Source organism: Echiichthys vipera (genome assembly GCF_963691815.1).
Source record: "Echiichthys vipera genome assembly, chromosome: 4".
Taxonomy (NCBI): Eukaryota; Metazoa; Chordata; class Actinopteri; order Perciformes; family Trachinidae; genus Echiichthys; species Echiichthys vipera.
Genome location: NC_139829.1, coordinates 8,728,634 through 8,745,298, shown reverse-complemented (window position 1 = coordinate 8,745,298; position 16,665 = coordinate 8,728,634). Strand labels below are relative to the sequence as shown.

At 42.5% G+C, this 16,665-nt stretch overlaps 1 protein-coding gene across 7 annotated transcripts in view; it reads left to right on the top strand.

The window, feature by feature from the left end:
* The window catches only part of kank1a (KN motif and ankyrin repeat domains 1a), a 64,891-nt gene that overhangs the window by 32,853 nt on the left and 15,373 nt on the right, over window positions 1–16,665 (top strand). For 4 of the 7 annotated variants that reach the window (XM_083912579.1, XM_083912582.1, XM_083912580.1 and 1 more), the window contains exons 2-3: window positions 1,829–1,958; window positions 13,647–16,289. In XM_083912579.1, the coding sequence (XP_083768705.1) occupies window positions 1,922–1,958; window positions 13,647–16,289 (2,680 nt within the window). In that variant the 5' untranslated portion in view covers window positions 1,829–1,921. The remainder of the gene's footprint in view (window positions 1–1,828; window positions 1,959–13,646; window positions 16,290–16,665) is intronic. The other 3 variants (XM_083912583.1, XM_083912584.1, XM_083912585.1) reach the window with 1 other exon arrangement.

The following is a 16,665-nucleotide window of genomic DNA, read 5'->3' as shown; positions in this document are numbered from 1 at the left end:
TAGATTTTGGTCTATTTGGGTGTTGGAACAGTGCAGCGGTCGGTTTCGTATCTCGTCCCTCTCTGTGTCAGGTCTATAATGGGTCTTCGAGATGACGGACAGTTTAGATTTAGACACACAGACCTAAATGACGTGGTGCGCTGCTACATTTGGATGTAAACAAATGACCTCGCAGATGCTTCTCTGAACATAGGTGAACATTTCTCCCCTTTTTAATAACCTTCTTTCCAGTAGACCAGTAGGTATGTATGATACTGGCTGTCTTGTGTTTAGAAAAGACAATAAAAAGGTTCCTGATACCCCGACGTCTGTCAAGTCACACTGTTGCTGTGCTGCTTTATGGCTCTATTAGATTGACAGGTTTTCTGATGAAGTAACTTATGCAATCCCATATTTTTGTACTTGATTATCCAAAAACATTTCACATCTTATTTTATCTCTGAACAGGTTCTACGTTGAATTCTGGGAATATTAGGATATAGACCCAGTTGCTACAAAAACAGGGTTCAGGCATGTCATTCTGCTCAGCTGAGTTTGTAGAGAGCTGTTGGTGTTGGAGGCTGTAGTTTGAGAGTTTTATCCTCCACCCCGAGTATGAGCTCTTACCATCCAGCAGACAGATTCCCCGAATGCAGACTGAACTGTTTTAAAAACCCATTTGTGCCTACATCAACATTTTAAATAACGCTTCTTGAGGGGGTGCGGGTCGTGCAATAGTGTCAGTGTTCTGTTTCTGTAATGTGAAATATGTGGATTGTTGATTTTATTGTTTATTTACTGATCTTTATTGAAAGTGCGTCCAAGAGTCCAAGGAAAGTTTTCTTAAGGGTACAATAAATTATTGATTACTATTATTGATTGATTTGTTGGTGCTGTTCAATGTAATATTTAGACTAGTTCCTTTTCTTGGATTTATTGCAGGACTGATGTACTGCTGTTACAGTAGGTTTAGTCAAGTCAATAATGATCACAGTGGGTGTGGGTTTTGTTGCATGCCTCTTTCAAATGCAGATGCAAAAAGTCAGAGGTTTTCCAAACATTGACATATGATCATCGTAAAATGCTTCCAGTGAAACCGAAAACAGAAAAAAAGACAGTATGATGTTGCAAACATGATAGAATAGAGCTGGTCATTTAATAGTAATTACTTTTTTTTCCTGACAGTTATTAAATAAAATATCACTCCTGGTGAAATAGAAGCTGGTCTTATTTTGCTTGGGTCCCTTAAAGACCCTCTGACAGACCACTAGGGGGGCCTGGATCCCACTTTGGGAGCCAGTGATCAACAGCAGAGGGTCTGAGGTCATAGAGAGTATAAAAAGGACCTGGGTCTCTCTGAGCCAACCTTGTCTGCATCTTTACTCTTCCAGATGCTCATTTAACAGACCAGGCCTTTCTGTGGCACATTAAGTCGACTTTTTTCCCCCTCATGTTGGCTCCTTCATAAGAAGAGAATAGCTCTTTTGTTCCTGCTCATAATGTATCCATTGATGATGAGCAGGCCAGCACACACAGGACCTCTATGTTCATAAATGTCAGATGCAAACACACCTGTGAAAAAAGCAGGTCAGCGCCGTCCATCACTTAAAGTGGGCTTCAGCTTTCACAAAAGAAAAAGGGTTTTTGTGCCACGACACATAAAATACATTTCAGACGGAGACATTGATGCACTCTGCTGCAGTGCTGGGTTGTAACGGAGTACATTTACTCAAGCATATATGCAGATACTGATAAGTCTCTGTTACTAAGAACTTTAACCTGGTGCATGCGGCTCTTTGCTGCCAACTTGACACATGTGAGTAAATGTTTCCTTTTGTGTTTGTCCCAGTTTCCAGGTTGCATGGTAATCTGGACTTGATGCATGGCAGTTGCATGACCGCAGTAGGTCTTGTTGTGGGACTGAGAGCACACAGCTGCAGCCATGGCTCAAACCATGCACGTGAATGGCAATGGCCCAGGTAAACCAACCCTTTTGTTACATTGTTTTATCACAAGTGTTTATTTTCTCTGGGTGTTAATTGTGCAAATTGTGATTCTGTTGCACATTTTATTTTTATCTTATGTGAAAGTAGGAATTTTCTTTTTCTGCTATGTTTCTCTTTGCTGCCTTTTTTTCTCTTTTTTTTTTGTTTTTTTTGCATTGTAGGAGGAAAATATAGTTTCTTCCAGTGAGTTAATGATACACTTTTACATGTCAAATGATTCCTCACTGCCTCGTGAACAACATGGGCTCATACTTGAACACAATGGAGTTTAAAAGTAGATTTAAGTGTCCAGTTTCAAGTTTACGTCAGGCCATGTATATTTAACTGGTGAGCTCCTGCATCACATCTGTCTCTGTTTCAGCGCCACACAGAAGGAGAAAGCTTTTCATTCTGGCATCAAACATTTACAGAAAGATCATTTTGTCCTTTACCTGAAGTCATTCGGTAACTTTTTTAGGCATTAAGATTACATCAGTGAAAGTCGTGATAACATCCGATCATTGGTCGTATAGGACATTTCTAGCTGTGCAGCATCCTGCTAAGCGTATTAGCAGCAGTAGCATCAGAATGATTGAGCCACTGATGCATCACTTATATCTAGAGCTGAGTAGTGCCACATTGCAAGACCATACTCGAGTGCTGCAGTACGGTCTGGATGCAAAAACTAACATTCTGGCACAGGGGCGGAAAAAAGTTAAGTTGTTTGTTTGTTGTTTGATGTTTGTATTTCTTGACAAGTTTCAGCGACGGTGCCTGTGAGCTACATCCGGCAGATGTCAGGCTTTATACCCACTAAGAGAGCCAAATGCATGGTTAAAATTATTATTACAATTTTTTTGTATAGTATGTGAGGCCATACTATGAAATATAATACTGCAAAGGTAGGAAATCCTGTTAAAACTACTTTAATAACTTTAGACAAAACTTGTCGCCAAGTAAAACCATAAAGAATCAAATAATACCTTTTAAGATGAGTTAATTTATATATATATAAATAAATTAACTCATTACTGATATGGCAGCCGATATAAAAAACACTTTGAGCTGGAATATAAATCGATAAATTTCTTTGCGGTTTTGACGCTGCGGTGCTCAAAAGTACCTTTTCTTAAACAAATACTTTAATCAAAGAAAATTTAACCTTAATATACCAACTATAATTGAACACTGAGGAAATAGAGTAAATGAAAATGCAATAAATAGCCAAATAAGCATCATCCGTTCAGTTTCAGTCAATTGCTGACCATTTTAAATGAATATAAAATAAATGGCCAAATAGTATCTCTGACTTTTAACGACAATTTTATTGTTGGATAACATTTTGTAAAAAGAGAACATGATATGATAAACCGGTTCACTGTAAGTCAATGAACAGATATTATTGTCAATATTTTATATTCAGTATGTCTTCATCATAGTCAGATTTTATACACTGTCGAAGTGAATTCATGCTATAAGATTAAAAATCTATATCTAAAGCATGTTTTATTTTGTGCTGCTTCTCATATATCTGCAGGAATGTTAAATATTGGCTCATGGCGTACGAAAAAACAAACCTTTCCACTCTTCTGGACGTTATTTCTGCACCTCTCATGCTTCTGAAACACGGAGAGAAGATTTCCACACTTCAGTGTGAAAGAAACACTGTCAGCTCCGGACACACACCTGCAGACACGCACATTCCTATCCAGACTAACAGGAGAGAGTGAAGCTTCTTACTTTTCAAAATCCCTCCAGGAATGCACAGCATGCAGGAGGACGGATGCTTTCAGCGTCAGTCTGCCACCTCCCTGTTTCCGACTCTGGGACATGATACCTTTTTGTTTTTAGTTTATCCATCTGGTCCAGAAGAATGTGTGGATTCACTTCAAAGGCTGTGAACCCAACCGAGCGTTTTTAGTGTCCATTTTTAACAGAATGTGAAAAATGCTGAGGAATGCTACGCTAACACGGCTAACCTCCTCCCTCCCCCCCCTGTAAACGATAAAAATAGCTCCTGCTGCTGTGTTGGCAGTTAACATGCCAGCGTGGTCACCTGCTGCACTCAAAGAATTTCAAGAAGACAGCTAAATCTTTATAGTGTAGAGATGCTCCAGTGTAATGGTTATTATTCACTCTGAATGATTAAAGTTGGTGATCAAGTAGTCCACCTAATATCTGGAGGAAACGTCGACTTCTCTGCATCTATGTTGTCGGTTTTAGAGGTGGAAATTCAGCTGTTTTTGTTTTGTTTGCAGCATCCTGTTGTTTTTATGGAACTCAGATTTTACACATGAAGTTTAGTTTCCTGTTTATTCTTCTCAGCCTGTAAAACATTTGTATAATATTGTCCGTCTTATTTTGGAGCTTTGTCAAGTCTCTTTTTATATATATATATATATATATATATATATATATATATATATATATATATATTTGTCTGTAACTGATAGTGGATTTCTTGTTGCATTTCCATTTTTAAACTACAATCTACAATACTTTTTCATTAAGGCTCTCAATCTGGGAGCCGCAAATGCACTGAAGCATATCTCAAATAAAACCTCAGCTGATCCCACTTTAACTCGAGCAATATTTAACTGCATTCAGCTGCAGGACTGAAATACTGCTCAAAAAATATTTACTGAGCGTGGTCCTCAGAACATAATTTTTTAGTCGATCGTCACAGATTTAAAGTTTCAGTGATAATAATATCCCCCATAATGTGGACATTTATACACGAAGATTACAAATTCTGGCGATCTTAAAATTTCGATCTTTGTCTGCTACCAAACCACCAAAACAAAACACAAAGTCTGAAATAAGAAAACGCCACCGCATTAAAGCCGTCCTCCGTCATGCAGTGAAGTTGTGTAAAATAAACCCCCTGCAGAGGCTGAGTCATGGCTCAGGGCAGAGCATCGTGGCTCTGGCCTGACTTGAATGCCACCAGTCTGTGGTGGACAGAAAACAAGAGAACAGCGGTCAGAGCGAACCCCCCCTGCAGCTCATTCAAACCCACTGAAGGGGATTTATTTCTGCAGGGAGGACAGTTACTCAGCTGCGACTTCAAATCCCCTCTGCGGTTCTGTTCTCTCACTGTGCCCCGTCAGACACTTTGTTATTGTGTTTGTGTGAGTGCTGGTAGCTGCTAATAATGTGTGCCAAAAGGGGGCAGAGTGCTGTCTTTGTAAACTGCACTGGATAATGGTTTTTATTCACAACAGTGTTGTTGAATAGATGCAAGACTGGTTTGTTTAAGTGTGACTGTTCACTAATCGGTTCATTGTCAGCCTTCTGCAGCTGAACACTGTCTCATTTTAGCGTCAACAGTGAATAAAAGTACAAATCAGGAGTCACGCTGCAAGAGCTGTGATTATCGAGCCAAATTAGGCCCCTCGCTGTGAACTGCAGCAATATTTTATTGCGTGATAGACAATTGAAATGGGTCAGCTGTGAACGAGTGAAGTTGACAATGAATATTAAAGCCACTTTGATAAACAAGTCAATTCAGCTTGCTTTATTAATGACATTGTTTCTATTGTAAATTAAGTCATTAGCATAGAGACTGGAAGAGGGGAAACCGCCAGCCTGACTCTGTCCAAACGTAACAAAATCCCACCTATCAGCATCTCTTAAGCTCGTTGTTTGGGACTTTGGTTTATGCCCAAATATCTGCAGAACTGATAACATCCCCATCAGCCTCAGCTGTACTTTGTTTGTTTAATGCTAATTGTTGCAAATGGTGATGTGCTCATCCTGCCAAATCAGCTCAACAGTTAAGCAGTCTTGCGGTTTTATTGTGAATGGTAAGAACTAGTGTCTCCTGTATGCGCTGCCTTTGTCGAGGTTGGAGGGAGTAAAGTTTGCCGTCTTGAATGGCACTACTGAGATTCTGTGTCAGTGTTGTTGTTTTTAAAATCCTCATGCTTGTTTCTTGCGGTACAAAAACTGTTAATCACTGTGTAATATTTAAATTTTGTGTGAAAAAACAGTTTAAAAAAATATATTGACATGCAAATGAATTCATGTCATCAGTGTGTAACGATCTTTACTCTTGGTAAGATGTGCAGTCAGTGCAACCTTAGATTCTAGATGGTTATCCATTATTTAAACCGAAGCATTATAAACCGAGTAAAGTTTATTTTAAGTTTTTGCCTTTTTGCTTTGATGCATAAAGTGTTTTGCTCGTCCTGCCTTCCCCTCCATAATAAGGATTTTCTGTTTTTACACTTATCGCACTCTCCTTAATGAGCTGTCTTCCCTGGAGCGGCATCGAGTTTGAAATTCATGAACCACCATTCATAAAAAAAACAGTCTAGGCTTCAATGAAGTAACCACACCTCAGCTTTACGGTTGGTCACACCCTTTTGAAACGACAAACAAACCCCAAAACATCCTATAAACCTGATTTTAAATGAAGCAGAGGACGCTATGCCCCCTTTCTAGATGCTTGTGTCGGTTAATTCTTTTCATGTTGCAGATCTTGAATCTGGAAACAACTCAGTCTGCACAGTCTGAGTTGTGTTTGACCATCTATGAGAAAAGGCCGATGAGGGCAAAGTTTTTCAGGCTGCCTCTATGTTTGCAGAGGAAGCTCAAACATTTCCTCCAGTCTGCATCATCATGTACAGAGTTAAGTTGTTGAATTTGGCAGCGGAGTCTGGCACGTCCCTGAAAGTTTCTAGAAGAAGCTGGTAGACCACAGTCTGTCCTGCCTGTGTTCCCTCTGAAAAGGGCAGGAATGTGCAGCTTTAATGTACGCTCTGTCTTTTGTTTTGTTTCCTGTTTGGTTTCCTTTAATATGAACGGACGTGTCGCATTGTTTCTGGTGTTGAGCTGCTGCGGTGAGAGGTGTTGATCAGACGCTGGCTCTACTTTTTCTTGTGAGTAATTAGGCGTATAGAGCTCGCAGGCAGAGCCAGGAAATACCAGGCTGGTCGTATGAGAAAGGACTTGTATGTGTGTGGGGCCACCAGAGTCCCCCTCCACCCAGCCACTTGCATCATACTTTGGTCTTGCTGTGATGCATCAAGTGTGAGAACGACACTGTGTTTCCACTCTGCCGCTGTGTGTGTGTGTGTGTGTGTGTGTGTGTTCGAGACCTGTACAACTGAATAACATTTCTGTCCCATGAGTTGGAGTATGAAAAATTCATATCATGCAGGAAATCAAAACCAGTTCTTAAAAAATAATTTCTCACAGTTGGTATTTTGATGACAGTGGTGGAGAGCTCTGTTTTAACATGTCGATCCAAAAAGTGAGGTCATAAGATTCACATCATTTTTGTTCTCATTAATCCTGTATGGAAACATCTGTATTTTTTCCTCAGCTCATTTATTCAGGACTTTAATTTGTCTCTATGTTTTCAGGCAGGATAGTTGTTCTATTTGACAGAATAAATATTAGTGTAATTTACTTCTGCAAAACATCTGCAAACTTGCTTCCCTATGATGCTGGTAGAGAAACAGACAAATCAAAAGTACTGTAAGTGTAATTGATGAATCTGTTATTGTTATTATTTATCTGATAAATTGATTGTTCTGTTAATAAAAATTAGAAAATACAAGAAACACATTTTCCTAAAAAATAAATAAATAAAGCTGGAACCAACAAATGTTTTCTTCATAAATCACTCAAATGAATAATTACAATTTACTTTTTTTTTACACTGAATGACAACGGTTGTATTGTCAATAGACGGTAATAACATGGTGGTCTCCGTGTGAAGCCCAGTGTGGGAGGCTCCAGCTGTTTCCATCTTGGCAGAGCCTGAAGTCTCCTTACTCCAGGCTCAGACTGCCCTCTCTGTCAGTTACGACTAATCTGTTGTTTCGGTCTCGGGGCCCATCCACACGAGGACACGATTTCCTGTATCTGCACATTTTTAGTATCGGTTAGGCCGACCATCCATGCACAGCTGGCATTATCGGAGCCTGGAAACTGTCTTTCGGTCACCAGGTCCCAGAATGGGAAGATTTGAGAACGCCCCCTGTGGCGTTGTCATCTGGATGGCGAAACCACATACATTGCCATCTCCCCACCTCGGACCTCTAATCCCTGCTTTGCGACGGGGAAGGGGCTCACAGCAGCACCCTCTGCTCGGTGAGGACACTAACTACAGAGTGATTGGTGCATCAGAGTCCAAAACACCACAAAAGTCTCCACTAACACCAGAAACGGTCAACAGATTTCTCTATTGGATGGAGGAGAATTTGGAAAACCACCAGATTTGGTGATACACTCTCCGCTGTTTGTATTATGATTCTACACAACAGAATCTCTCCGTCTCTTCTTCTCTGTTGTTGGTGTATTTCTGTGGCTGTTACAGCGCCACATTCAGTTTGACATGTGTACTACAGCGTTTTTATCCGGTTTCACTGGTTTTCATGCGGATGCAGATATCCTGCAAGATTGCGGATACGTACCGAGCGAACATTGCAGTACCACCGTAAATTGGGGGCAGTGTTGGGCATTGTACACAAAGTGCCGTGAATAGCATACACACAAAAAGAAATGGCTGAATTATTTGAGGAGCGAGTGTGCAAGTTACTTAAAAACTATCCCCATATATATGACGCGACATCGCCCGGCCACAGAGGTTGAGAAATGCTGCAGAAACAGCTGGGAGGAGATTGGGCTCAGGCTGAATGTGAGCTGAACGGCAGCGAAGGAGAAGTGCAGGTCGATTTGAGACCGCTTCATCCGAGCCCACAACAAGATGCTCAGCAAGCTCTCAGGTTAATTAAGGTTGTATCAGATCAGTGCATATCTAATATAAGGCATTTGATACTTTACAGCCGATATAAACATGTTTACAGGACAACTCTAGTGTAAAGTTTGACAGTTGAACATGGAGGTCTATGGGAGTGGACTCCCTTTTGGAGCAAGCCTCAAGTGGCCACTCGCTGAACTGCAGTTTTTGCCACCTCCGTGTCGCTGCTTGGTTTAGTCCAATTTTATGTTTAGTTTTCTCAACATAAAGAGACACTGAATGAAACCGCAAGAGATTTCTGTGCACCATTTGGATAACAAACAACTGCCAGACAGAATAAATGAGGCTACGGGTCTAAATCTGTCTCTGGGGGAACTGTGGATGTTAAAAGGCTTTTGTCAGCTCTAAATTTAGAGTTTTACAGAGCCAGTGTAGAATAAGCCAAGCCATGTTGGCTGTATATTTTATCCTCACAGATTCAACATCAAGGCCTCAAGTTGGCCTTCATCAAAACAGTATTTTTTTTTTTAAAGATTATTTTTGGCAGTTTATTGCAAGCCTTTATTAAATAGGACAGACAGGAAATGGGGTGAGAGAGAGCGGGGGAGACATGCAGCAAAGCGCCGCAGGTCGGAGTCAAACCAGCGGCCATTGCCTCAAGGACCTTCAGCCTCTTTACATGGGGCGACCGCTCTAACCACTCAGCCACCGGCCGCCCCACAACAGTATTTGAAGAGAAAGCAGAGAGAGAGAGAGGGTTCATGAGTTTAAACGTGACTGAAAAGGAGTTTCAGGCAGGTTTCAAGTGGTGTCGAATTTTAGAGGAGTGAGTGTGAAAAACGTATACAATATCCTTATTCCTGCGTACGGAAGAGTCATGAGAGGCCTAAAACATGCTCCTGAATTTCCCTATAAAGTCTGACTAATTAGACTGCTGCTTCTTTCGGATATGAATGTATTTGACTATAATTTGCAGAGCGGCTGTGTTCATTTAGCAGCACGTGGTTTGTGTTGGAGCCTCTGGTCTGGAAATCATCTGTGAAAGACGTGTAGGAAGTAGCTGCTGGAAACATGCAAGTGAGAGTTTTTAGAGCTTATAGAGAACGATGCACAGCTAATGTCGTATAATTCGGCCCAAATATTTTAATATCCCAGTTGAGGAAAATTAGAGCAGGGTTGAGAAAGCTGTGTGCCAAGCTCTGGATGTTACTGACTTACATAACGTTTAGGTCACTAATTAAAAAAACTCAATTCTCTTGGATCTACTCATGTTTTTAACACTGGGATGATAACTAACTATTCAGCGGAGTAACCTACTGTTATTCTCATTATCGATTGGTGTGTTCAATCTAATAAATATTGAAGAAAATGTCCACATTATTCTTCATCATTCTTCACTTTACATATTATGTCAGACCAACAGTCCAAAACCCAAAGATATTTCATTTAAAAAAAAAATAAAAAATTTCACTTTGAAGAAGCTGGAAACAGCTGGTGTTTGATTTTATTACTTGATAAAAGACGTTTATAATATAAAAAGTCGCTTTACAAAATCCTTCCTTTAGGCATAAAGTTCCAAAAACACAGTGGTGAGAGAAGTATTTTGATATTTTACTTGAGTAAAAGTAACAATGCAACAGTGTAAACATATGCTGTTTCAAGTAAAAGTCCTGCATATAAAATCTTCAGTAAACTATAAGCATTAAAATATACTTAAAGTGCCAAAAGAAAAAGTGCTCATTATGCAGAATGGCCAATTACAGAATAATGTAAATCATGTACAGTTACTGTATTATGCCAAAATAAAGTTTGACTTAGTTGGAGGTTGGGCAAATCTTCCATCCCAATACAGGTCTCGATAACTCTGAGTATTTTTTATGCTCCTGTGTTATTTAAATACTTGACAGATGTAAAGTAGTCATTATTGCAAAATGAACAGGCGAAATTATAGAGAAAACTGTTTGCATGCATGCATGTGAATAGTGTAAAAACAAATATTCCCCCAAAATATTTCTCACTAGATTTATCATCTTTCAGTGACAAATGATCATAATGAATTATCGTCCAGCTGTAGGTGGAGGTCCATAACATTCCTTAAATACCAGCAGTGCTTACTCATGTTGGTGGAGCTTCATCTGCAAAAACATGTCATTCGCTGGCTGTGGAAGAATAATAATAATAATAAATGTCTTTTCGTAAAAGTTATCATACTTTATATCCATCAGATAGTTCTGTGATAGAGGAGAAGACAGTGCTGTCCAACTGTTGTGTAATCCCGCTCAATTTGACTATCTTAACAGCTGCCGATAACTGGAACAGACTCTCGTTCCCATCACTGGAGCGTGACCCCCTTCAGTTGTCCCGTGTTGATGAGGTCATCGCTCAGCTGTTCGGGGTCTCTGTGGTACCAGAGGGTCGCCTGTCACTCCTCGTGTGTCTGTCAGTCAGTAACTCGTGCCAGGGGACGTGTGGAGGGGCTCCTCACACCAGACAGCACAAGACCATGACTGTGCCGTCTCACAGATTATTTATACCAGACACAAAAGAAAACAGGATGTGCTGAATTCAGCTCTGTGCAGGAGGAAACACAACGCAGCCTTTGTCCCAACAACTGCACTTACACTTTCTAAAAAAAAAAGAAAACTATAATAATGGAAACAAGCTTTTTTTTTTACACACACTGGCATGCATAGTAGTAAAAGTTGGAATAAACTTTTAATTAGTAATGAATTAGGTTTAGAGCTGCAACTAATGAGTGTTTTCTGAATTATGACATTTTTTTTTTTACTCTAAAATGTCAGAAAATAATGATATATGCTCATAACTTCCCAGACCCCAATATCATGTCTTTAAAGTGGTTTGTTTTGTCAAAAATCATTTTTCTATCGTAAAACGCAAGGCTGTATTCATTAAAGAGGTTATTGTTCACCAATAGATATTTCCAATATGAATCTGTCGATTTAGCTTAAACATTTAATTTGAACAAAAGCCACGTCTTTTAGCTTTCCATATGTGGTGATTAACTGCTTATTTTCTGATTTATTTTTACCGTACATTCAATAAAATAAAATTTGAGCATTTTTCATTAATATCTAATATTTTTTTAGACTAAACAGCAGAAAGCCATTGATTAAAGGGTAAAACTAAGCTCGTTGAAGCATTACTTCAAATACAATTTAAGATCCAATCTGGAAAAAAAAAAAGATCACCCGCTTCAGAACCTCAGAACGTACTTGTAAAAGTTGGAACTGACTTGTAAACAACACTTTGTGTGGTTTACACTTTGCAGGATAATCCTTCAAACAAAGTGTCAAAGTTTGACATGCACACCGGCCAAGCGTTTTTTCTCAACAACAGGCTGTTGTTGTCATGAGTTCACCTCCCCTCCAACTGAATAACAGGACTCTTATTTGGGAAGGGAAGCTCTGGGTTCAGAGGTCTCACAGGATTGGAGGAGAAAGCTGTCCAATAGTGCGGCAGAGCAGCGCTGTGCTTTAGTTTACACCAATAGTGGAACTTTTCTCCCCTCTCTCTCTCTCTCTCTCGCTCTGTGGAAAGAGGATTGAGAAAGAGTGCACAGAGTGAGAAGAAACAGCAGATCTGTGTCTCGGGTCTCAGTCCAGTTAAATCCTGTCCAGTAGAGTGAAGGAGAGAAGCGGTGAGAGTGCTGCTGGTCTGAGGTGAGTGCAGCTTAAACAACAAGGCGCTGAGGTTTTAGCAGCAGGGTTTAAGCCTTGTAGTTCCCTCCCTCTGTTTTAGCTGAATGGAAAGGACTGACGAGGAGAAGTAGCCGGAGCTGGTGTGGGGTCGGACTGGAGTGGAAGAGCTGGTCTGTTTATTTCCAGCCTGTGTTTGCTTTAGTCGGTCAGAGTTCCAGGCATACCAAGAACAAGACGCTGCATTTAGCCAACACTGCGTGAATGTAGTGGCGTCTCCTAATGGCCTGGAAAGCTGACTGGCTCTATAGACTTCTCTGACAGGGAGTGGAGTTTGGACTTTAAGCTGCTGTGACTGATCTGGAGGTGTATGAACTTCATTGTAGCTTGTTTTTTATGTCCGTTTTCAAACTGTGTGCTCAAAGTGTGAAGGTACATCTGTGTCGGTAGAAAGCTCAAATGTTGACATGATGGATGGATTTTGGACTAGAAAATATTGGCGGATTGTCTGTTTGTTTTTTTGACCCCCCCCCCCCCCTTTGGCTTGTCTCTTATCACAGCTTTGTAAACAACAGCCTTTTTGTGTCACAAGCTTTCTACAAACCTCATCAGGCTCAATTACACAAGTTAACCATTTGTTTTTTTGTACTGAAGTTTACTACACCTCTCTATTTGGCATTTGCTTCACTTTGTTGCATCTCACATAGTTCTGGGCTGACTTGAACCTCCGCCTTGCCAAAATGATTATCACTCACGCTTATCCAGCAGAGACGCGAGAAACTTGAGACATGTTTGTACTCGCACTGTCAAATCATGGCAATTGACAGCGGCCGAAGGAACACTTAACATTTTACCGGATTATCAAGCCGCTTCAGGGCAGCAAACGCATCCTTTTTTAAAAAGTCTTGTCATGGTTTCTTTAGACGTTCCCATCATTCCCCTGAAGGTCTAAAACTGTTGCATAAAAATATTAAATTTTTTGTTTTTTTTAGTTTTAGTATGTAGACTACTGCAGCTGCCATTACACAGTATGTGCTGTTGCTTGCAGTTTGCATACAGTCTGGACACCTTGTGCCTTGAACTTTGACCCTCTTCATCATAAATGCTGCACAAAGGCTTGTGGGTCAGAAAAGCATGTTGATTTGCATACTGCAAAATCCAACCGGATGCAGTAGAACATACTTTATTGAACATGCTATGTATTGGGACATACTAAATATTTTTCTGGCGTTCTAATTGCTATTGCCTAATGATATTAGGGTAACTTTGGAACGCAGCCTAACTTTATGTTCTTGTTCTCTCTGTTTGTTTCAGAACGAGGACAAAGATGCCCAAGCACAGAGGACGAGAAGGAGTCTGTGGCCCCCTACTATGTTGAAACTCCGTATGGCTATCAGCTAGACCTGGACTTCCTCAAATATGTCGATGACATTGAGAGGGGCAACACCATTAAGAAGCTGAGTATCCAGAGGAAGCCCAAAGCGGCCAGACCCTTGCCGGCGCCTCGGGGTAGCACTGGCGGGGGCAGCACTCAGGCTGAATGGACCTCCACGGACTCCCTGTCCTCCTCCAACAGTGATGACAAGCAGTCCCCAGTCTTCTTTAACTCCAGGCCCCCGGTCGCTGCGCCGCTGACCCTTACCCTCTCCAGAGCAACCTGTGAAGTTCCCCTGCAACAATCCTACCTGAGCATCACGGAGCAGAAACAGCTCCTTCCGCCTCCTTCACCAAGGTTTGCCCCTCGCCACAACCCCCAGGTGGAGAAGACTCTCATGGAGACACGTCTTCGACTCGAACAGGAGCGTCTGCTCATGCAGTCACACAATGAGCCTCCCTTTCCCCGTCGCCGTCTCGCCAGCTTCGGCGGCATGGGCTCCAGCAGCTCGCTGTCCTCGTACTCAGGCTCCATGGCCCCAAGCCAGATCTCTCCCAGCACCCATCATCCTCTCCCCATTAACGGTCACCTCCCCAATGGAGAGTATAATCCCTACTATCCGCCGTCTATGGGCAGCTCCATCCGTCACAGCCCCATGAGCTCAGGCATGGCCACTCCTGTGACAAACGTCAGCCCGTTACACCTTCAACAAGTCCGGGAGCAGATGGTGGTGGCCATCAAGAAGCTGAAAGAGCTAGAGGAGCAGGTGAAAACCATTCCTATCTTACAGGTTAAGATTGCTGTCCTTCAGGAAGAGAAAAGACAATTGGCTGCCCAATCCAAAAATCAAGGTCCCGGTGGTTTTCGCAAGCGCTCCTACAGTGTAGGCAGTGCTGACCAAATGGAGAACCCGGGCCCCATCCAAAAGGAAACGGAGCTGCACATCATGGAGCCTGAAGCTAAGGAACAGAGCGCTCAGCGGTTGGAGGAGTTCAGACGTCTGGCTGCTGAGGTCCAAGCTCTGGAGAAGACGACTGAGGACAATAATATAACTGAAATTCAGCCTCATAATCTCACACAAAACCAGGCCCACCAGAAATCCATTGGCATAGTTACTGATGAAAACATGAACAGCCTTCCAGTCACTGAGAGGAGGAATGGACATTGTTTTCGGGATGCGGGAGTATCGACAGAGCGCCAGGAAATGCGCAGCGCAGCGGTTGGCGTGACCGAGGCCATGCTGGGCATGACCACTGAAGCTGAGAGAGAGATTGAGCTCCAGCAGCAGACAATCGAAGCACTGAAGGAGAAGATCTACCGCCTCGAGGTGCAACTAAAAGAAACGACTCACCAAATAGAGATGGGAAAGCTAAAACTGGAACTCCAAGCGGCCGGTGGGTCAAACAAGAAGAAAGCGGACAAAGGTGTGATGGCCAGGCCCGAGATGTACAACGCTTGTGTGGAGGCCAAAGTCCAGGTGCGAACCCAGGGAGTTGGTGACCATCTGGAGTTTAGCTGTGCTAACACAGCAAAAACTCTACAAAGCCACACTATAGGCGTGTCTTGTCAACCCAGCATGCAGAGTGTTGCCACAGGCCCAGAGATCCCGATGGACCGGTGGGTGGTGCACGAGCAGGTGGAGGTAAATGACCAGTGTGTAGGGAGACTGGTGGAGACATGCCACCAGCAGGTGGGCACGGAGCTGAATGTTTGTGAGGTGGGAGTTAACACAGAGGAATCAGTAGACATTTTAGCTCTCTGCAAACCCATGACGGAGTTGAGCAAAGAGTCGAGGACAGTTGGCTGCGGAGACTGTTCAGTGGACGTGATCGTTGGTCCCATCAAGACACTGGTGTCACAAGGAACTGACCCAGATTATGTCAGCAAAGTGGACTCTGGTGTCATGGCTACTCCAGAGTCAGCAACTCAGCAGACCAATACAGAGACAGAAGTCTCAAGCAAATCCACCAATACAAGAACAGCTGTCCTGACCGACTCTTTCACTGATATGGGGTTGAGCACTTGTGACAAGCACACCAACACGGCTGTGATTGAAACGAGAGCGGTCGCTGCCGGAGAAGGACTTATCAAAGACGTTCACTCGACGTCAAAGATGCGTTCGATTGGTGTTGGAACTACCACTGACGCGGAGTCATTCGTTGGCATATCAAACTCTACTAAAACCAAAGAATGTGGAGTTGGACCGGTAAGCGTCCATGAGAACTTCTTGGTCGGATTAAAAACCAGGAACATAGCTTGCGGCCCCTCCCAGCCAGCTGAATGTGTCACAAGCATCAGCAAAGAGACTGTGGAGTTTGAGACTGAGGCTGCACCACTGCAAGCTCAGACGCAAGAGGGCGCCGGACTGGACCATTACATCGAGAGGGTGCAGAAGCTTCTGCAGGAGCAACAAATGCTGCTAGCGGAGAACTACAGCGAGCTTGCGGATGCTTTCGGACAGCCTCAGTCCCAGTTTGGATCCATCAACAGTCAGTTGGTCAGCACGCTTTCGTCCATCAACTCGGTCATGAAGTACGGAAGCGCCGAGGACATCCTCAAGCTGCAGTCGGACTCAAACGAAGGTGAGGGTTTACTCCATCCTGCTCTGAGGAGGTTAATGGTTCCACATGTTCACGTGTTGCAGAAATGCTTCTTGGCCAAAAGTCATCAAGGGCAGACAACAAAATATGTACGCGCTAACACACACACACACACACATACACACACACATACATACACACACACACACACACACACACACACACACACACACACACACACACACACACACACACACACACACACACACACACACACACACACACACACACACACACACACACACACACACACACACACACACACACACACACACACACACACACACACACACACACACAGTTTCTTGCAAAATAGCTGTCAAGCATGCAGTCAGGTATTTAGTGCCTGAGGGAGCAT